General features: G+C 37.5%; 1 protein-coding gene across 1 annotated transcript in view; it reads right to left on the reverse strand.

Annotated features, from left to right (window-relative positions):
• KIF21A (kinesin family member 21A) overlaps nucleotides 1-23,451 on the reverse strand; it is a 61,569-nt gene that overhangs the window by 14,705 nt on the left and 23,413 nt on the right. The window contains exons 14-29 of the mRNA XM_010022448.1: nucleotides 19,243-19,327; nucleotides 19,020-19,137; nucleotides 17,654-17,842; nucleotides 16,559-16,758; nucleotides 16,031-16,138; nucleotides 15,461-15,529; nucleotides 15,135-15,346; nucleotides 14,338-14,491; nucleotides 13,768-13,968; nucleotides 12,432-12,533; nucleotides 10,849-11,014; nucleotides 10,332-10,352; nucleotides 6,406-6,466; nucleotides 6,144-6,198; nucleotides 4,772-4,989; nucleotides 796-906 (exon numbers count right to left, since the gene is read on the reverse strand). Coding sequence (XP_010020750.1) covers nucleotides 796-906; nucleotides 4,772-4,989; nucleotides 6,144-6,198; nucleotides 6,406-6,466; nucleotides 10,332-10,352; nucleotides 10,849-11,014; nucleotides 12,432-12,533; nucleotides 13,768-13,968; nucleotides 14,338-14,491; nucleotides 15,135-15,346; nucleotides 15,461-15,529; nucleotides 16,031-16,138; nucleotides 16,559-16,758; nucleotides 17,654-17,842; nucleotides 19,020-19,137; nucleotides 19,243-19,327 — 2,070 coding nt within the window. The remainder of the gene's footprint in view (nucleotides 1-795; nucleotides 907-4,771; nucleotides 4,990-6,143; nucleotides 6,199-6,405; nucleotides 6,467-10,331; nucleotides 10,353-10,848; nucleotides 11,015-12,431; nucleotides 12,534-13,767; nucleotides 13,969-14,337; nucleotides 14,492-15,134; nucleotides 15,347-15,460; nucleotides 15,530-16,030; nucleotides 16,139-16,558; nucleotides 16,759-17,653; nucleotides 17,843-19,019; nucleotides 19,138-19,242; nucleotides 19,328-23,451) is intronic.

Genomic DNA, 23,451 nt, shown 5'->3' on the forward strand with positions numbered 1-23,451 from the left:
TGTTTCCCTGAGAAACAGTAAGACGACTAAAAACATTCATTTCATTACGGGGCCGGCTTGGTGGGGAAGTAGGAGGTGACAGACTAGCCTCTGGGGCTCCAGAATCTGAGCTACAAGAAAAAAAGAACATCTTCTTTAACAGGTTATGAATGGTTAGAGAAGTTAAATGCAACATGCCCCAAAAGTCAGATGCTTTTAAGCAGATAAACAGAATTATAATGCTAGCTACAGACATTTCCCAGAGAAGGCAATAAACTTAAGACTACAAACTGCCGCAGAGTGCAAGGTGGCACAACATTCAAAGTTTAAGTGCTAACAGTGATAGCTCCAGACAGAAAACACATGTGACACATGTAAAATGAATTCTTAAAAATCTGCAGTTTCTTGGAGAAATTGATGAGTATCATTTAAGGGGCGGGGTGGGGGAGGACCACAGTCATTTGCAAATGCTCCAAAGGACAATTTCACAGGGCTCTGCTCCTGAGCTATTCCATACAGAAAATTATTTTTGGGGAAAAAAAAAAAACCGAAAAACAAAAAACCAAAAAAACACACAAACAAAACAACAAAAACAAAACAAAAAAACAAAACAAAAAAAAACCCACAAAAAAACAAAAAGAAAGAAAAAATCACAAACCAAGCCAAAAACCCAAAACCACACAGAAGCTGGGCAGTAATTTCACTGCCAACAATAAAAACTGTTCAAAAATAAATAAATAAAAACAATAGAGAATTCAATAAAATATACCCGAGGTTTAAATTATGTCAGAGAAAACAAGTTTAAAAGAATCTTACAGTTTTTGTTCTTTTGCCTTTGTCTTTTCCACTGTTTTTTCATAGGCCTTTCTCTTTGCTAAAGGTGAGGGCTCAGGCATCTTCTTCTCTGACAGAGATGGCTGTCTAGAACTAAAGCAAGAGCAATCATTAACTTACTTCAAAGCCCTTTCCAAACTTGTTTTGCTTACATTAGCTGTCATTCTGACATTTGAAATCTTGCAGTATGTGCTTAACCTATTATTGCCTCTCTTGAATCTGTGGACTTTAAAGTTGTTTTCACATTTTAACATAACAATACAACACCAAGTTTATTAATGTTCCCAGTTCATCCAGATACTGAATATGCAAGGGAGATCTACTAGTTTAATAATAAAACAGACCAACTAAAAGAAACAGCAGAATATACATCTCAAATTAAGACCACAGAGAAAATGGAAGATCTGAATAAGATCTAAAATTTCAGATTCCGCCACTTTCATCTACAATAGACCACTTAGAGACACGAAGAACAGAGAACTCACAATGACTCTTACATACCGACTGGGCTTTGAGCAATCTGCTCCAGTGAAAGGTGTCCCTGCCAACGGCAGGGGGATTGGAAATACTTGACGTCTAAGGTCCCTTCCAACTCAAACCATTCTATGATATGAATTAAACCTTGCATTAACATATTCATGTTTCAATATCAAATTCTAAATTAGGAACTGAGAAAAAGCATTTCTGATTGGTAGTCTGACTATTATAACATTGCTCCTCTTTGTTCCCTGTTCCCTTCTTCCTTGCTTTGCATCCCCTCCTTTGTCTGTCTTGTTCTTGCCCTGATATAACTCCAGCTCACAGTCACTGTGTTCTTTCTCACAAGCTTTTACTCCCCATTAAAAATAGTAAAAAGGTCAAGAGTGCAATATTAATGCTGACACCCAAATGTAATCATTTCACCACAGTCAGATTTAAAAATAATAAGAAGGGAATCTGGATGGTCTCCGTTGTTCTGAACTCCTGCTTCTCACTAGCTGGGCAATCAGAAAAGCAGTATTTCCTTTTGATTTTTTTTTTTGTTTTTTTTCATGTTCTTAGAAGGTGTTTCTATAACTACAAGGACCAGAAAGCGCTTTTGTGCCACATAATCTTATCAAGCAAAGTTTAGTTGGTAGGCCACCTGCCTGATGCAGTTGCTAGTATCTGGTCTCAGACCGTTACTGGCTCTGGACGTGCATAGCTGCATCGTTTCTACATGAGTAAAGTTGCACCAGTTCCCCTGAAGAGGAAGTCTGTGATAGATAAAATCCACCTGGGGACTGGCATGTAAAATAACATGATTTAACAAGGAAAGCACAACCAAGAACAGCTATTTGACTCAAGCAGCTGACACTGTCTCAAGCTATCACACAAACATACACTGAACACAACCTGTAGTTTGAAGGTGAAGGTCCTACTTGTAGGGACTGGAGTCAAGAATTGTACCCTAGTGCAGACCCTAGAGCTCCCCAAGGGTCTTTTAAGACCCAGGAAAAGGAGGACAAGCAATAACCTGTCTGGTTTTGCACAAAAGCCTAGCAGTTCAAGTACGCAAAAAGAAGACATGGTGGGTTTAATTCCCTCCTCAAGGCCAGAGCACCGACTTCTGTGCAGGGGTCCCTCACCGCTAGGCAAATTCTGCAAAGACAAAAAGAGGTGGAACGTGACACACTCCCTCCCTCTCTTTATGCTGGACCAGTATGCATTGAAGAATGCAAAAGTCCTGGGGTCACAAGGCAAATCCTATGATGAGCTTGATAGCTAGACCTTTCAGTCTCCACTGCCATGGTTGCCTATGTGACTACTGTGTAGCTACGAGATCAAATAAATCACACCAGAAACTGGAACCCAAGTTCCTCTGTCTCACACCAACATCCTGCATACTGAGACATGGACCCAGCTCCCTCTTGCTCCCTTTCCATCTGCCCATTGAGTCATCCATCTTTGATTCCACAGTGGCACATCCTCAGAAGAAGGTATAAAGAGCGTATTTGTATCAGGAATTCTTTTTGAAAGCCTGGAAATGCAGGTATTATAAAAATGCAGCAGTCTTGCTGGAATGAACTTCCTAAACATACGTTTAAGACACAGACCTAATTAGAAGTTTCCACGCCCTTTTAGATTTCTCAGGATATCAGACATCTGAACAGAGCTGGCACAAGACCTGCAGGAGACCACTTTACTTTGAAGAGGATGTTGTAAATGATTTGAGCATATCAAAGAACAGCACTAACTAGCTTCGTAAAGAGAATTCCAACCAAACTACCTGTGGCCACAGGCACTACGGTGCCCTTCTGAATCACCACAGATCTGAGAAAACTGAGGGGTTTCCAGAGCAGAGTACTTTGTACATACTGTGACACCTAGATTTTCACCTAAGCGTATCATTAATTTGGTACTTCGAGAAAACGTTTTTTGGATCATTTGTTACTGCTTCTACATCCCCAAATGCCACTTAAGGAAGTGGCACAAGGCAGATAATATTTATGGCAGATAACCACAATGGCTTATCTGCTAAAACATGATCAGTAACAAACCAAAATATACGTGAGGCCTGCTGCTGACTGATTTACTGACAATGTGTAACTCTCTAATGCTCACAGAATACAGCTTTGGGAAAAACCTGGTTTGCCTCATTACTGGCTCACTTTCATAAAAGACACATTCTAGAAGACAGAGTGAGGCAAAAGTTGGTATTACCTGAGTCATGGATGCCAGGTCAAAACACTTGACGTTTTAAATCTTGAAGCTTCAAATGTCTCTAGTGATCTCACACTAACTGCTAAAACGATCGGATTTTTCCACCTATCCTCACCCCCAGGAGCATTCTTTCCAAGCAGATTATATGTGTAAAATGCACTGAAGCCATGAGCATGGGTTAATAATTGCTGTCAGCAGTGTTTTACAGTTCATGATTGCCACCTCAAGCACATGCTAGAAATACATAGTAAAAAAAATACGAATTGCAAACATGTATTAGATTGAGACTGCTGTAAAAGTATTATGCAAGTAGGACAGATGGACAGTAAAAGATGCCTAATTCCAGAATCTGTAACATGAAGATAGCTATGGGATACAATTTTTCCACATAACTGAAATGTGGAAAGCACATTCAGTTTACACAAGAGTTGGTGCAATATAGGAACTAGTTACTAAAAAGCCAAGAAAAAGGTCTCTAGCAGTGAATGGCTAATAACCAACGGTGATATTGGCAGAAAGAACAGCAAGAGCAAGTGAAAAAAAGAGAGCACATGTGAGTGAGACCTGCTGCTCCCAAATCTAGAAAAATACTATTTTCATTCTATTTGTCATCAAGTAAAACTTTTAATTAGTAAACTGTTCTGCAGGCGAAAGTGCAACCTGCAAATAGAAAGGATTTTTGAGGATTCATAATATCCAACATGTTTCTTTCAAGTTTACACTTGTATGCTCTATTGTTGTATATATTTCTTCAATTTAAGCATAGTCCACACAAGATGACCCACTGAGGATTTTACCTAATAGTTTGGACCACATACGGATACAATTACTACATTATACAAAGTTTTGAGTTTGGGGAGGAGGTGCTGGGTCTGATTTTTATTTTCTTATCTATCTACTGTTCTAAGCAGATTCTCACTACCTCCCTCAAATGTGTATTTCTCAGTAGTACTAATAAAGTATCCAAAGTACTAGATGGGGTTTTCCCATTACTTGGAAACAAGGCTACAGTAATACTACTATGACAAAGCAGCTTAATAGAATGTGTATCTTCAGCAAGAAGCACATTGCAACAGTGCAGTTATACTTTCTAGAGTGATGATGGTAGAAAAGAAGGAGGAGCTTTGTGAGTATTATTTAGTTAGCTTCAAGAATATCAACCTCCTTTGTAAAGTTAAAATAACAGATTACAAGAAATTGGCAACATGCTTTTTTTTTTTTTTCTTTTTTTTCTTTTTAAAGCAAAGAATAATTAGTACAGCATGGCCAAACTTACATGCTGCCTATCTTAGAAGGTAAGCCAGATGGCGGGGGAATAGACTCTCTGTCCCTAGCAGAAGTATCATTTGTGTCAGGAGCCATCCCACTTTCTTGGGTTTCTGCAACTGATGCAAGAGGGCCAGCTGAAGTAGAGTCTGCAGCACTGATGTCAGAGACTAGATCGCTGCTGTCTGCATATAGCAACTCCATCTGGGTTGTGGTCCTCCGACGGGCCTGGAGACAAAAAAAAAAAACAAGTTGCAACATAAACACTTCATGCTATGTGTCAAGAGTGCCACACTTAAGCTTAATCATTAGCTGGTAATTAGTATCCCTTTCAATCACCTGGCAACTATCTTTGGAAATTAAAGCAAGGAGCTGACCTCTACTCTTTGACAACAATTTCATAGGAGGCAAGTCAAATTCAACAGCATGAAACACTGATTTGAAAACTGGTTTCCAAGAATATCCTTTCAACCAGCTACAAGTGCAGGTCAACACTACAGGAGTACAATATTACTCTCCTATTTATCCAAATGAATTTTGAATTAAAGGTTTATCCAAATGAAGCGTAATATAGCAGGAATAACACAAAGTGTAAATTTAAATAGTTACCATTATATTGGTGTAACTTTTAAACCCGAAGCTGCTTCTGATACATAAACTCTGCTTCTTAATTAATTTATATCACTTCAAAAGTAGTTTAAGCCAACATGAATTAAGGCTTGCTCAGCATTTCAACAATTTTAAAACAGAAAACCTCACAAAAAAGCCATGCGTTGTGCAACACAGTCATTCTTAACAAACTCATCATACATGTTAGGTGTGAATATGCTGTGAAATTAAGATCTACTCCTCAGGGAAAGAACAATCATTGGGGAAGACAAAGGTCCAGTCTGAATAGGACCATTACAAAAACAACACTTTCATTTTATGCCAGCATTTTCAGACCAAACTCACTTAATTTATCAGCCCAAAGAGCTGCACACCAATAAGCACTACCAATAATGCAACAGCCACCTAGAGATAGTACTCCAAAACCAACTACAGTTAGAAGAGTGGAGGCTAAGCTCCTATGTACTTTGCAAACTTGGTTTATGCTCTTATGAGCAGAGAAATAGAAAATCATAGTGAGTGGAAGAATGCATCTCTTTCCAAAACTGTAAAAATTCAACCGCAAAATACTGGAAATGTGTATTTTTAGCACACAAAAGCATATTCCATACAAATCACGTGAACTGTATGTCAAGTTCACCTTTTACATGTCTTCATTAATGTCACTAGAGCAAAGCAAGAACATTCTCCAGAAGATGCCATAAAAGTCAATTGTTATAGAATCACAGAATCATTTGAAAGCAGCGTAGATGAATCATCATCATCCAGCCTACCTTGCTTTTGGGTTTGACTTCACCGCAAAGCTTCAAAAGATCAGAAGATAGTGAGCTAAAAGAAAAATTGCATCACAGTTAGGAAGAAAATAATCACAGTTTTGCAGAATGTGTAGATTTATTTGATTCTTCTTTACTAAAACTGTGGGTAAAGTGTAATGAAGCAACTTCAGAGATTTCTTGTAGTGGATACATGTTGCATTACAAAGACAGTAATTTTTCTAGAACCAGACTCAGTAACCTGTTAACACAGATTGCTCACCTTCCTTCTGTCCCAGGACTATGCAATGGTGCATCCTCATCAGTACTATCTTCCAAATTTTCTAGAAAATTTCCAAAAGAGTTATGTTAGCCTGTCCATCTGAAAGAGGACGTGCAGGTTTTAAGTGCTATACAAAACAGCTCAGACAATGTGGAATGTAGATGAATACGTACATCAAAAGCATACAAAAGGTAGGGATTTTCAAAGTATCCTGACTATTTGCTAGGCAGTCCCCACTGAATTTTCCTGATGTCTAAACTAAGTTTTTCATACAAGCTAAATAAATCATACACCTAGGCATACTGTGCCAAATGTGTTCCTCTATCTGTTGTAGCAGAGGCAACAGGGATGACAGAAAACCAGAGATAAATTCTAGAAGCAAATCTGGAAGAAAAAAAGATACAGCAAAGGAAATTAACTTCAAGACATGGAAGAGACAGGATGTAAATCTATGGACAAGTAAGGATGTCTCTCCCTCCTCTTTTTCTGTAATCTTCTTGCTCTAAGGTAGAATCAGCCTGGTTATAATGAAAAAATCTGTTTTTTAACTAGCTAGCAAGCTGGGGCTCAGCCTCAGCTTAAACTGAATGGCACCATGTGAGCTGACAAGAAGCAAGAACTTCATTAGTATATAAGCATTTAGGTTTCAAAACAAGATGATGCCATCACTTAATACTATAGAACTGCTCCTAAGGAAGGATTAATTGTACTGAAGCTGTTCAGTAGAAATGCTCCTGAAGTAAAATGGGTACACAAACCTGTCCACAAAAGACAAAACCAGCATGCATATCACACACTAACACTGTCAAACATCAGATCAACATGTCTGCATGCAAACAATGCAAAACATTAAGCTGCGACAACCAGTCCAGGGCATACGTACAATCAGTTCCAAACTGATGGGAAAACAAATGCTCTAATTTGCATATTATTATTTTAAGCATAGTTTAAGGACTTAGGTAACATATTCCTGCAAGTGAACTCCCTTATTTTTAACAGACTCAAGAAATTTTAATGATTAAATAATCTTCTAATGGCATTCCATGACATCTCTTCCTTATTATTAGAGATGCTTTAAGTTTATTTACTTAATTTCTGCAAGAAAGCATATGCCATTTGCAATGCACAGAACTAATACATTTGGCACCCATATTAAAATAGGTTTGTCCATGTGAATGTTTTATGTGCAAGTGCATGCTTTGCAGAAAGGGAGGAAAAATACATAGTTTCCAGTTGAACTCTGAGAAGGAGTAAAGGAAAGGAAAATACTGCCTTCCTAGTATGCTACATCTAAAAAGGTTCCCTGGAAAAGTCAAACCCATACATCAATCTAGCACCAGCACCAACAATGCACTTCTGAGGTACTCAACTGCTGTATCAGTTTTAGCAACGTAACCTTAAAGATCAAAAATACAATAATATAAAGAAAGCAGGGTCACAGGAATAGTGCTCTGAATTTTCTTTTTTGTTATATCCTAGATCCAAACCCACACTAAATCTTTTCTATACATGTTATTATACTATGTCTCCTGCAGAAGTGGGGATCTAGAGTACTGCTCCTTCCAGCAAGGCACAAAATTAACATCAATAAATGTATATTTTAAATATAGGATTCATATTATTGGTTTACTTCATCCCTTTCTCACATAGAATTTGCGACCAGCTTTAACAGGTAACAAAGTAGAAAGTGTGGGATGGCCACAAAAGATGGGGTTTTATCTGTAGGCTCGCACTCACGTGACCTGACATGTATAGATATTTTTCTTCAGTTAGTCTGCAGTTCAGCACAGGAAGACTGCACAAAATCCCCAGGTAGAAGCCAGCACATAGAACCAACAAAAAGAAATTAGAAGAGGCAGAAGAGCAAGATTCTGCAAGAAGTCCCAAGTGAGAAAAGATGAAAGGAGCAATACAGTTAGTAAAGGCAGTACTGCTTCTAAGGAGCAGCAGAGATGCCTGCTGATACATCACTGACTGAAGAACAGTGGGGAGCTTTTCTGATTATTTGTCTTCATCCCCCTGCAGAGGTAACTGGACAGTACCAGTACAATACAGTACACCAGCACAGTTCTTCCAGAGATCTGCACATACATGGATGTGAGTTACACCCATGAGAGTCCAGAAGTCACAGGGGGAAGGGAAAAACATCACCTACAATTCTTTGGAAAGGAGTCCCTCCAGCAACACTAAGGACTCGATTTCATGGTCATTTTAACTCTTTGCAAGAGCAGATAGGATAGTGAATGGCAGCTACTTCATTGACAAACAGGAGTGCAACCAAAGCCCATTCTAAGGGTCTAAACCCAACTGTGTAATGTACTCTCCTGCAGACTGAATCCCTTTAAGTCTATGCTTGAATGCAGGTGCACAACTATAGTGGGGAATATTTAAATTTTTTCAAATCAAGTGTATTCAAATGGTTAAGAAGTTTTGAAGGTATCAGAGCTGAAAGTAGGTATATCAAGGGAGGGGCTCAACTTCACAACCTGGAAGTTGAACCCCTCTGCTTGGGATGGGGCTGGCTTGCTACTGCCACTGAGCTCTCAAGCATCCTGGTGAAATTGGTCTCAGGATCTGCTGCTTCCCACACCTCCATCTCTGGGAATCATGTCAGCTTACCAGGGAGCCTTTGCACCAGCATTCCAGTCCCAGCCTTAAAGCCTCACTGTAACTGTGTCTGAACTCCCTGCAGCTCAAAAAGGATAGCTACTAGTGACCTACAAAACAGAGACTATTAACAGTTTGGATTTCAGTGTGGACTAAGGTTAGTACAGCATATTCAGCCAAGATACACCCACAGTGAAATTTCCTTCCTATAAAGTGTTAGCATAGTCCTGAGTGGCTTAGAAAGCTTAAAAGCCTTGGTTCATGCTTGGAAAATGTTAAAAAGTTTCTATGAGATATACTCTATGAAATCTTTGATGGAGCTACTGCTTCGATGCACTTAAGTGTCTTTTCACTACTCCAGATGCTGTTAGTAAGTAAAAGCCTGCCCAAAGCTAAAGTAAAACCAATGCTAACGTCCTGGCTGGAGAAACACTGCTCTCACCCCAACAGGGTGAACACACACATATGCACACATATTAAGGGCCTATTTTAGATACACTATGATATTAGCCACTGAGGTTCCTGAATATATACTGGCTGTATGCAGCAAGATGCCCTGACATGGATCTTCAAGAAGCTGGAAAGCTCTCACCAGCTTACACTAGATGATGATCTATACACTTTCAGGCAGTCTTGTGCTTTGGAAACGTTTCAGATGCCTATGCAAACTAGCAGAGGACAGCATAATGGAATCAGAAGTAACACAAGACAATACAACAGGAATTGTTGCCTACATCAGAATTTGTTTTCTTTTCCAAGTTTCAAAACACAACTAATTTTGTGGAGGTGAGAAAATAAGCTTAATTTGTTTGGGAATCATTTGAAAGCAACAACAATAAGAGACATGTCAAAAATCAGTAACTAAACCAAATTGAAAAAGTGAGATATAATCTGCATTCTGTACCATATTTACATTACAAAATGAGCTATCTGCAAAAGGTTAAAAGTCACCTGCATGTTAAGAATTACTTTATTTTCAGACCTAAAAAGATGAGCAGGATTTGTCACAACTACAGCACTAGTAATCACAAAATAGCTTTATGTAGTCTGAACATACTATAGGTTCATAAGCAGCAAGTCACAGAATTCAAGTATAATTCTGCTTACTGTGGTCACTTATCTGACAAATTTAACTTGAGGGCTGTGGGTGGTTTCAGAAAGGAAGAAATGCTCTGTAATCTCATGATAATGAGCACATTTACAGAATAGTTCATGCAAACTTCACATACTCACAAATTCTAAGATGCATCAGTTAGTGAACATGAATGAATTAGTAACTCATGCAGCTGCACAGTACACAGAAAGCTAAACATACTTACCCAGCTGTATGCTATCTAGGTCTGTGTAAATAACAGCAACAAGGAAACAAAAGCAACATTCCAATCAAAACATATCCATTTATAAAAAGAAATAAAACACAAGTACCCAAATGTATTCTATATTTTTCTTACTATCTCATAAGAAGTAGAATAGATGCCGTAATAGACATATGATGCCACTTGAACAGGATTGAACAGGATTGCATATTTAGAATTTCATATTCAGACATTAAAAACATACCAAATTGTAAATGCAAAGTCTTTTGTAAAAATAACAAGCATGTTATTTGAATTTTAAAAGTCTCAATGAAAAAAAACTCCTTATTTCCTATGTTTTACTGCCAAGGGGATATAACAAAAAATAACATACATGCACATCAATTGTGAAATAGAGTTTAAGATGTTAAAATACAGCATCTATTCAGAAAAGAAATAGCCTAGAATGCCCAGTACAGCATGCATGAGAGGCAAACATGACATGCAGCTGACTACTCAAAATACAAGATGACAGAATTACCTTGCAAAGCATGGCCCAGCAAAGCATCGAGTTCAGGATTTAACTCAGCTTTTTCTTTTAGCATATGAAAGAGCAGCTGGTTTTGAGTAGCACTAGTAATTTCTGTCTGCTTAAGGCGTCCCTCAAGAACTTTGATCTGAGCTTCTTTCTGAGCTGCTTGGAGACCCTGGGAGAGGTGAAGAAAGGAAAAGATGACAAATGCTTTAACACCACTCTTTCGTTACTTTTTTAAAGAACTACACACACACTTTGTAACCTTCCTCTCACAGCCTTAAGAGCAGGTGTCAACTAAAGGCCTTTTTGTTAAAGAGTCATTAAACATTCATTTACCTTGTGTTCCTCAGACTCTGCCTTGCAAATATGCATTTAGTGGCCAAGTTGGACATAACTCCCAAGTACAATTCACAGACTCTGCATTTATTTAAGAGTAGTGAGCATCTGAAAAAATCAACACCTCTATTTTCAAAAATACTTACTTTTAATTATTACCTATCATACTCTAGAACACATGGGGGAAAGGAGAAGGAAACACACCACAAAGAAAAAAAAAAGAAAAAAAAAGGGGAAAAAAAAAAAAAAAAAAGAAAAAAAACACACCCACCCCAGAACCATAACCTTTCCTACGGAATCACACAATGAACTTAAAACTGCAGATGACAGATCTCATGGCCTAACTGAAAAGATAATCCATTCATGAACTAAACCAACATATAAACAAACTCATTTTGCATGGAAACAAACAATAGGATAGATAGCAGGCATGATCAATTTTGGAAAAAAAAAACCAAACATACCTTTAGTGTTTCTACATGCTAACTACTTATCAGAAAGAGAAGAAACACCTTCACATAATGGAGGTTTTCTATCATAAGGAGAAATTGTTAACATAGAAAGTCAGAGGCACTTCCCTCATTTTAACTCTGGGTATTGGGGTATCCATTTGACCCACCCAGGGGCTGAAAGAAAAGTAAATTTATAAGACCAGAATTTGCATAAGCTGATGTGATTGATTTCAATCTTCATCTGATTCAATAATATTAAGTATGGCCTCCAAACAGAAGAAAAAAAAAGAGGCAGGAACAAGTACCTGTGTGCACTGGGTTATAAACCGCCAAATATTCATTTTGAAAGTAGAACTCCCCAAGGCTTTCAGAAAGAACCCCTATTGCTCTCCTCAAATGGGGAAGTCTGACTGAAGTATGTCATGCATCTATATACACTTCAAACAACATTTTTTAAAAGCTTGTATTTTTAAGTAAGTGGCTGAGCCAACCTTAAAAAAAAAAAAACAAAACTGCTGAGCATTCTTCAGGAGCTTGTTGAAAAACACAGGAAGACATTGATTTAATTACAAAAAGCTAGTGCTCTAATGGGAACAGCATGAGGTAATTAATGCAGTGAAGGAGGCTCTACCCGGGGTTGAAAAACAGGCAACAGGTTGAAGGAGACAATGGATCTCAAGGGCCTTCACATTGAGAACCCGCATGATTCTGTAGCATTGACCAGCTTTGCTATGTCAGCACAGCTCTGCTCCTGGTACATGGCATAGTCCTGGCACACACCTCTTTCACTTAATGCATTACCTTATTGATACCCATTGTGAGGAAGTGATCAAGTAAATAGCGAGCTTCAGTCAAAGTGCAAGCATTAATCACTGCGGTTACATCCAGGGTCTCTCCTTCTTCCTACGTGAGCAACAGCAAAAATGGTGAGAGTGTGAAAATCATTACAGTAATCACAGAAAACAGAAGCAGTGAAAATGCTGCAGTATCATCCAGTTCATCCCTTATTACCTTTAAACCACACCTGAAAGATTTTTTTTCCAAAGCACCACACAGTACAGACTCTGCTGCCTTCCCAGACTCTTCCAGTGCTGCAGTTCTTCTCCTAGTTACCAATCTCAAACTCAGAGTCTTTCTTCCTACAAGTTAAGCTAGTCACAGTGGATGCAGAAATAAGTGCAATTCTTCACTCTCTGAAGCCTTCATATATTTGAAGGCTTCTCCCCCTAGTCTTTTCCTCATTTTTCTTCAGATTATTCTCAGTCAGTATTAAGCACTCTGGTACCCTTTAGAATTATTAAGTCTTGTCTGCGCACTACTTACTTCTTTACTGGTTAAGTCCTATAACCTTGCACTATATACTGTACAAAATTCAAGAAACCCTGAGGTAAGCAAAATAATAGAAGCTGCGGCCAATGTAACATGCACTAAAGCACAGATTAGCCCAAGGTGGGAAAGGGCTGACACATAAAAATATGGATGAGTATTACAGTTCAGATAACTATGTGCCAAGATAGGAGATTGTATGAGGTGGATTCCTTTTGTTAGATTATGTAAGGTATGATGCACATTGTAAGAGTTTTCACATTTGGATTTCATTGCTTTTGGTAATACTGAGATTCCTTTTTCAATCATAATAGACAATTACTGTTTGAAAAGTCACCCCTGAACACTGTACAGGAAAGCCACTGTTCCATAATTGAAAATATACTAAAACGCAATATAACGAATTCACATAAATTCTCACATACAAAAGCACTTAAATGTATTTAAAGTATACAAAACAATAGAAGGGAGTGGAAGCATATCAACAGACGCAAGAAGAGGATACAAGCTGTTAGCCTCCAGTCGAAGATTATATTAATTTAATGCCAGCAGAATAGAAAGCATTAGTTTTGACATGTAAATGCTTTGCAATCTTAACTTGCATTACACTATCAACACTAAAACTCAGATCTGAAAGTTCAGTTAAATAAACATTCTTCATTTCAAACTTCATCCAAGTCTTCACCGATTTTCACTTCCTGGTTCAATAATTATCCAGCCAAAGCAAAATTAATTTCAAAATGAGAACATCTTCAAGACTAACAGTTGTCTTTGCTCCATTTTATCATTTTTGCATTAATATTTGACCAACCTTTGCTTCCTCCATTTGCATGATGTTTGCTTGGCAGTCAGAAATGCTGTCATTAATGTAGTCTATATTCGCAGTTAGTGATTCCATCTCTTCATTTATGTTTTGGACATTTCTATCTGCTTCACTGCCACCCCCATCCTTGATCAGCTTCTCCCTTTTCTTTGAAAGCTTTTCTCTTCTTTTTGTAAGTTCTTCACGTTGCTGTTTTCCCCAAAGACAATTTTACATAAAAAGGAATTAGTAAACACTTAGGATACTTAAGTGCCTTTTTTTGTTTTCCTTTCCTTGTTACACTTTAACTAACATATCATGATTTCTACAGGAATTTATGCAGGTGAGTATATTAATATATTTGTACATAATCCCTTTAATGTGCTTATAATTCTTCCTAAGCACAATAACTACATGGTCCAAATGCTTACTGGAATTGTTAAGAGCATATTCATTGACTGCAATGGATTCCAAATCACTTGGCCTGTGCCACCATGACAGCAATTAATCTACAGCAAACATAAATGCACTGCTCTCTAATATGTTGATACAGCCAACAGTGAATAGCAGATCACGCACCGTAAGTAACCTGTTCATATCTGCCTCCATATTGGAAATGGTCATCCTCTGCATAATGATATCAGTCACTCTGCGTTCGAGTAACTGCCACTTCATCCTGGCTGCCTTTGAGGAATAAACTCTGCTTGTCACTGCTTTCCGCTGATATTTCTTTCTGTGATAAATTCAAGAGAAACAGCTAAGTCTAAAGTAGTCCAGTTACACATTTGACTGTGAAAATGATCAGGCCAGAGTATTTTTCATGGACAACTTAAATTTCTTGCAGCTTTTCACTGCACCAGACAGATACCTGCACCCAGCCCTGAACTCTACTGCACTCTAATACACTGCACTTGAAAAACAAGTATAAACACTGGCATCTTGTATGATGCACCATAAAAATCGAATGCCACCTAAAAGTTTTCCCCCTGTTTAAGAAAGAGATTGGCTTCAAACTACAGTGGTTGATATATTGGATTGTTTTTTCTGACAAATCTTTCCTTGTACTTAAGAACACTGCAGGCATTGTACCACCAAGGAGAGTTCTCTTTAAGAATAGATTAACTAGATCTTCAAATTTTGGGGTTTCTTAATGTGACTTGTCCTTTAATGCCATTATATATTATTTCACACAGTCTTAAGCCCACAAAACTCAAATTGCATTTGATAATGGTAAACTGCCCATTTTATGAGCATTACATGACAGTAGTTTGAAAAATAACTACTGCAATACGTGTTATCATCACAACATTATCTGCTAGAAAGCAAATGCAATTTTTGTTTCTCATAAGAGAGTACTAAACCATTTTAGCCCTTACCCTGTTCCATTTGTTGCAGTTACAGATAATGCTTGAACCCTTGCAATAGGAATTCTCATTTTCTGCTGTGTTGCTGTTCTTGAACCATCATGTTCAACTGATGAGCCAGAACTTGCTTCCTGCATAGGATGCTCAGGCAGACTCAGCTTCCGACTTACTTTTCCGGCCACTTTATCAGACAGAGGCCTTACTTGCCGACGAAGGGCTGTGACCTGAAACAGAGTGCAAAGACACCATTACCTCTCCCCAAAGCTGTGTTCTAACTTAGAGAATACAATATTCTGGTTTCAAAGATGAATTATTGGGGGTTTTCTCTACCACAATACCTCTTCAGTTTTGCGACGTAAAATAACTTCTTGATTTCTTTTCTGAGCTTCTAGAAGCTTGAGCTGATGCTGTGAAAAAATACAAACAGCACATGACATTTTTTCTACTATCTGACACAAAGGCTGTATTGCATAAGAAAGAGACCTTTACACACTAATAAAAGTTTGCATAACTGTTGTGACATGAAGTGGTCAAGTCACAACTGTTTATTGCTTTTTCTAGCGCAGAATGAAAATAAGTGTTTCACTATACCAATTCCCATCAAAAAGAATACTTGCATGCAAGCAAGGTGGTAGCAATAGTTTTGAAAAGATTCATTAATAAAATAATACTGATACACATATTCATAATCAATAAGCCTTCTATTTTCTCTTGTACTTATCACCAGAAGGTAGGAACCGAGTTACAGAAGTCAAACTGAATTATGTGCATTTTGACTGGTGACAATATATATATGGGTACATGTCTGCCTTAGTGAGTGCATATACACATGGTGTGTGTCTGCAAGCAGATGAACATCATAATGATAGATGTTTATTCCAAATGAAAGTTCTTATCTGTCACATCACCTCTCGTTTGCGTTGCTCCTTTTTAAGCTGTGCAATTTCTCTATTTCTTCTAGATTCAGTCATTCTAGCTTTCTCCTGCTCTTCTTTCATTTGTTTCATCAAGCGAACCTGTAAAGAGGTCATCACTTAGAAAAGCTTCGTATGCAAAAGTGCTGCTCCCTGCCCCCACTCATACAGAGTTTCTTCTTCATCTTCCAGTATATTATATTATATATGCCATCTTCCAGTATATTATATGCTTTTAGCAATCTACTTCCTCTATCTAATGTCTTCTTCACTCAGTGCCGAAGAACAGCTAAAAAGTAGTACAAGCTTCTCTATGTTTAATACTGTAATTTCTGTTCATTAAACTTAAAAGCCACTCATCTCCCCCAGGAATAGCCTAGTCTTCATACCATATCCTTCTGTTTTCAGATTTTCAAGCAGCTGACAGCAAGAACAGTTATCTGGCAGATAAATGCACAGGAGATTTCAACCCATTTTTCAGTAAACACTCACTGTACAACACTTCAATATACTGAACTATACCTTGGTTTTCTTCATCTCTGTCACCTCCTGCTGCAGTTTCTTCAGTTGCTTTTCATATTGAGACTGATTTTTAAGCAATCGTGCATGTTCCTTTTGTGCTGTTTGAAGTCTCTGCAGTTCTTTATTCATTGCTTGAAGTTTCTTTTCATATTCTGACTTGATTTTTTTTGCCTTTTCTTCTGAATAGGTCTCTACAGAACCTACAGCAAAAGGGAATTCTTAATATGCTTTTGTTCATGATATTTTCCCTTTGCCAGCCACAGCAGCTGACTGCTTCCTCTGCTTTTACCATTACCTGCAATATCTTTGAAAGAATTAATTTGTCTCTAGCTCCTGTCACCTGCACTGCTTTGTACTTTCCACCTTGTATGTGTTCTTGGATAACAGATCAAGTGTTAACACTCTCCTTCTGATTTCCTTGCACTAGACAACAAATACCTGAGCACCTAAAGACACAGATATATACATGCTTGTTCACACATACGTGCACAAGATCATAACAAAAGTCCCAAGAGTCACCAAGCCTAGCATACCTTTTCTGTCACTAATCAGAAAGGAAGGTCTAAGGAAGAATAAAGGAACAGCAAAAGCATGTAAAGTGTAACTATGAAGCATATATATTATATTTTTGTAAAGAAAGAAAAACCCAAACCACTTCCCCCGAGGACTCTCCCAAAGTTCAACTATTTGTGGCATAGGACTTCCCAACTCAGAGTTAGTTTTCCATCTCAATACTACTCCATATTCAAAAATGTTTGGTCAGTAAAACATCTCTGAAAGGCCACTGATCCTAGTTCTTATTTTTATGCAAATCAAAAGAAAGGAGGGAAGGACAAACAGAAATGAAAACTGAAAATGCTTATTCAGTCAAATCAAATACCTGTCAATAGCAGTATGTTTTAAAAAAAAATCTCTCTCAGTTCTTGTGGAAACTAGAAAGAGTAAAGTCTGATCCACTGGCATTGTGTGTACACATCTATTTCTGTTTTCTGCAACTTGTTATCACATTTGAAAAAGGAAGTGAGGTAAGTAGCAAAAAATTCAACTTGAATATCTTACACAACACCTAAATTTAAATGACTTTGTATTTTTTACCTAAGTTTTGAAGAACCTGATCTCTTTCAAGCTGAGTGTCTCGAATTTTATGCTGTAGCATCATTAGTTTCTCTTCATATTGCTTCTTCAGTGTTTGCAACCTTCGCTGGCTGTTCTCTAGCTCATCTATCAGTTTCTGCTTAATGGCTATTTCACAGGTGATGTTTGCCAAGTCAGCTTGATAATTTTCTAAAATTAAAAAAAAAATTGAGTGATTAAAAATTAAGACTTTTGTTAAAATAACAGCAAGGATCACATACAGATACACCCTATGTTAGGGTCATTTCCTGACATGTAAATTGCGCATAGGAGAATTCTACACAAAAGACAATGCAGCAAACAAAACTTGTCTGCAAGTCATGGTAAAGTCTTCTCCTTAAACACTTTCCATCCTAGAACTAGGAAAGAGGTAGGGAAAGGAATCTCTTATTGGATCACAGTTGCCAACTATTGCCAACATAATTACATACATTGTAATTATTCACATTTAAATCTCAACATCAGCAATCTGTCATTTCCTGTACAAAAGGCTGTGAGACTTCAGTCACACATCAGGACTGCAGAATAACCCAGCAAGTTATAAAAGGAAAATTTAACTGCTGGCAGACTGCAAGGGGAGACTTTCCCTTCTTTAGCTCTTGGAAAGACACAGCCAAAATTCTGAGGAGAGAAGGGCCACCTCAATCATGGAGTGGAGTGATGAAGGGAATGAGAAAAGCAGGAGGAAAAAGTAAGGACTAACCCAGATGCTAAGTTTTTAAAACTTTAATTTCTTTAGCCAGTTAGGTACTTTTTTGGCTTAAGATTATGTGCTCTAGAATAGAGATGTCAGTTGATTTTTTTTTCCCCAGGTTCTGCAACTCCTCCTAATGGTTTGTGTGACTCTCAGACAAAAAAGAATCAACAGACTTAGCTTGCTCATTTGGCCTTGCTCATATGAAAGAATTGCTGGTGATGCCGTCTCTGATTCTAGCAGTCCTAACTTGCATGCTACACAAAAATGAGGAAGGCTGATGGACTTCCAGTCTTTCAAAATTAAAGTCTACCATTTCCAAATTAGCTGAATGGGAGCTACATAAAAATAATGCAGTAGTTAAATCTTACACTTGGAATACTCTAACCAAGGAATAAATGTGTTAACAAACACCTGATGGCCTCTGGTTAATTTTAAAGCCAGTATGGGGGAGACACTCGATCTTTAATGTCTATTACATGCTTTAGCACCATAAAAAGAAAAATTCACTGGATATACAATCCAGAGAGAATGATGGACAGTGGGTTGGCAATATGCTACCAAAGCCTACCAAAACCCAGGGAATGACAGCCAGTGTTGGTGAAATTCTACAGAATATTGCACTGACATCACCTTTTTCATCGGAGTCGGAATCTGACTCATCTGAGCTTTCAACAACTTCCATGTCATCTTCATCCTCATCATCTTCCTCATCTTCATCCTCATGATCACTTACTTCTTGAATTTCTTCCTACAAAATGTACAAAATAGAAAGATGAAGCACACACCCTGTATAACCCTTGTAAATCTTTAAGCAGACAATGAACAAATAAACCAACAACCTCTAAATACTTACTGCTTCCAATTCATTATTCTCTCTTTCCGAAGTACCTTTTTCATCTCTCTTCTCCTGCTCGTTATCTGTGTTATCCTCTTTAACGCTAGCAGAAGAGGCATAGACAAAACATTCAGAATCTGAAATGGCTTGTGCTTCCCATCCCCCAAACCAGTAAGTTGCAGTTCCAAATAAAGACGAAAACCAAAGTTTAGTTAGACAAAGGCTGGGCATAGGTAAAATACAACTTCCAAACTCCCCCAGGTAATAAAATAATGCTTAATTACTCTTAATCTTAGTTTGCAAAATAACACTGATTGGTTTAGGGCATACTGCACAAGTGGGAAAATCAGAATACATATCCTCATATACTACAGCAGTACTCATTTTGCATGGAAGTTAGTGTACCCAGAATAGCTTTTACAAAAAAAAAAAACCCAAACAACACTGTGTGCAGGTACAGGATGTGTTACAGGTATTACTACACTCAAGCGATAACAAATCCTACTGTGCTTACAGTCATTTGAAAGTTTATGTGTAAAACTTCAACGTCATACAGTTATCTATTTTACCATCAAGGAAACATTCAAAATAGGTATTGCTACAACAAAAAGAACTGAGAAATACTGAATGTTTGCAATGAGACTGTCTCAAAAAATGTCCTCAACAATTAAGTTTACATTTTAGTCTATTTCCAAGCTGGATTTTTTTCAGACTATGGTTCTAAACCTAAAGTCAAGTATCTGTATATTCTTTCCACTCTTGGCAACTTGAACTGTAGCGATGGCTTGTGCAAATTACACTAAGGTTCTTTTTTGATTTGTTTTAAAGGTTTGGTGCATTAGCTATTAGGATACTTTTGAGGTTTTAAGTGCACATTTGAGACATCACAATTCAAATTAAAAATTCAACAGCACTCTGCAAATTGTCACAGATCAAATGTCAGTCCACCTAGTGCTACATGCACAAACCCAAAATCATCCCCAGTAGATGGGAAATCATGATTGAACAGGGCTAGACACCATAGGGGTAATAATGAAAAATTGTGGTTAGGATTGCATAATGTAGAATCCAAGGAACACTGAGCCAAACAATCCCATTTCCACAGATTCTCAGCAGCTCTTCCAGGCAGAACTGTACTGCTTAATTTGTGTGCTATTGATCTGTGGGTTCACATCATCTGCATGAATTCGGTGGGGATTTTTTGGACCAAAGTAGACAGCTGAAAAATAAGAGATCCCTTATTTCCCTGTTCAGAGCCCTCAACTGCTCTATGACCAACTACTTTATGTACTGCTTTGTCTGAAACTGAACAGAAGGAACAGTTAAGGCTTCAGTCACCCTCTTTCAAAAATAAAAGCAGCAAACTTAACTGAGGTGAGAAGGTCCAAGACCTTCTTGATCTCATACACCATCATTATTATTGTCATACACTGCCTGCTATACTTTTCATATGATTTGAGCTCCTGCACCTTTCTCCCACCTTTCACTCCATACAGGCCATGCAAGAAAGGAATCTGTTTTATCCTATAGCACCTCCCAAAGGCATCACATCCCCACAAAACACTTGCTCAACACTGTGAAATCCTAGAGTCAACCTCGATTCTACAATAGAGGTTTCTTCCAGTTAACACACTTGTTGCAAGTCAAAACACAGGAAAGAATTTTGAAAAGCCAAACAAACTAGTCTTGAAGTACTTATGAATCTGCCCAACTTTTTTCCACATATGACAACCAGTTAATTGAAATGACAGGTAATTAAAAACCTGGGAAATATTCCAACCTTCTTTCTTCTTGACTGCTTTCCTCAAGTTTCTGTAGCCTTCAAAAGCACGAGGTACAGTATTGGAAGGCCAAGCCAATGAAGGACAAACCAGACAGTGAAAAGCAAAAGTGATAAGAAGGTAAAAAAATGATATATGAGCTTGTGGAGTTTAAAATGAAATTTTAAAAGAGACAACAAGTAGTAAAAAGGCAATACATTTTGCACAGTTGGAAAGTAAATAGAAAACAAAGAAGAAGCATTTGTAGGATAACTAATCTTTCACTGTCAACAGTTGTAAATTCAAGTTACATTAAGGAAGAAGTTTTAGATATAGACAACGTATTTCCCTTTAAGAATTATTTTTTATACGGGTTCACAAAAATCTCTTGGTTCTAAAGAAAAAAGCTTACTCCTCTTTTGCAATTTCAAATTGGCAGGTAAAATTGCAAGAAGTACTGCCATTGAACCAAATTTATATATCCTTACAAATATATCAGACAAAAACCAAGCACTAGGTTTATATATGCAAATTACATTGTAATATAAAATAGTAATGAGAAAATTTTAATACTAATCTTCTAAATCATATATTCTGAATATAATTCACAAAAATCTTCAAGCTGCATTTATTTTTTTCTGTTTGGGCTTTTATTTGTTTTAAAATAAAAAGCAGAAAACTGCAGTTTATTTTTTTCTGGGGTTCAAAAAGTACATACCAATGATGCTTGTTATTTTTTAATAAATTAGCAAAAAGATGCATCGGAAGCAGTGAGATGGAAAAAGTGTTAGTATTTCTGCTTGCACTTTTTCCTCTTGAGCAAATATGGATGTATCAGTAAAGAAATGTCTGCATGACTTACGTAAGTGTAGAGATGGCTTAAATTTCAGCAACTACTGAAATTCCTCATAAAGACCAGGCTATTCCTGGGGGAATTATGAGCAAGTTTTGAGCAAGAGCTTTTGCTGCATTTTCACCTTATACTGCCTGCCATCCCCCTTCAGGATCAGCTCAGACCTAACACACTGAACCCCATGTGACTTTATCACTAATTCCGCTTAATAAAGGTTAGGGGAGTCAAAAGACAGCAGCCAAAGAAGGTTACTAGGTATGTAAGGCTGCCTAACAATTGAAAGGGACATGGAAGGTTTGCTCTGGGGCTTCTGGTGAGTAGGTCACACTTTGAGACACTCCAATCAAGCACGTCAGTATTTCAATAACCAAAACATTACTGACGTATGAACTGTTTCTGATAAATTTTGAGAGATGCTTGTTAAAGGCTACAGATATATAGCAGTACATACCTGCTGCTCATTCAGAAACTGGCTCTTAGACCTTCACGCTAGCTCATGGCAGTTTAGATAAATTGCATGTATTTAGAATTATGCACCTTTCATCATCCTGACCCATAACCACGAAACAAAGAGACCAAGAAAGGTAGCAGATGGGCAGAACTAGTAACTAGGCTTACCAATCCCATTTTAATAGGAAAATGCTAGTTAAACAACTTTAAAAGAACAGAACCCTAAAAAGAAAAAGCAAAGTGAAAGCAGCTAAATGCCTGTAGAAGACAGAAGTAGAGCAAAGAATCCCTACCAAACTGCATGATAAATGGTACCTTTGCAATATATCAGCACACCCATTACCAATTCCTTAAATTTCAATAGAATAAAAATTCACAGTGATACATCCTGAACACAGACTTTGAGCTTCACGTATGACAAGCTATTTGCATAATCCCTCAAATTCTAACTTTTCTTTGCTTCTAAGGATCTTTTTCTCCTAATATACGCACCTCAAATATGTTATTACAAAGCAGTCTGAAGATGGGCTGGTAGACAGATTCAAGCCTTATCAGTAATTTGAAGAGTGTGATCACATTCTATAGAACACAAGACCCACAAAAGGTCTTTTTCAACTTAATTTTTTCTATGGTCTCCTATTCTGTAACACTAGGATAGAAAACTGACCTCAAAAATAGTTTATGGTAAGTAACCCCTACTTCTGAATCAGACTGCTTTGCTGTCCCGGTCACAAGATTATTGTGCTTGTGTCAGCAAGTGTGACTGGACATCAAAATTTCTTTCAGAAAAGAAAATGAAAAACCAAAACCCACCAACCACTACACTCCAGAATGAACCACCATGTGTTTTACTACTGTATGTAGGGTAAAACTACCATCTTTTTTTTCCAAGTGATCATCTCCAACAATAAGATATTACTCAACATATGTAGTAACCTTTATCTTGTTTTCTGGTCACAATCCTGTCTTCTGCCTAATACTCAGGCCTCAACCTAAAAACTAGGGGTCTATCTAAGTATGCATTTAAATGCGTGTTCAATTCTAAAATTCGTTGAAACATACAAAATCAAATATCTTCGTTCATGCATTTACAGTTACAGAATGTACTGAAGTGTTTCAGCTGAAGAAAAGCCAGAACATTCTGCAGGTTTCATTTAATACTTC

The sequence above is a fragment of the Nestor notabilis genome, unplaced genomic scaffold (assembly GCF_000696875.1).
Source record: "Nestor notabilis isolate BGI_N333 unplaced genomic scaffold, ASM69687v1 scaffold25669, whole genome shotgun sequence".
In the NCBI taxonomy this organism is placed as follows: Eukaryota; Metazoa; Chordata; class Aves; order Psittaciformes; family Psittacidae; genus Nestor; species Nestor notabilis.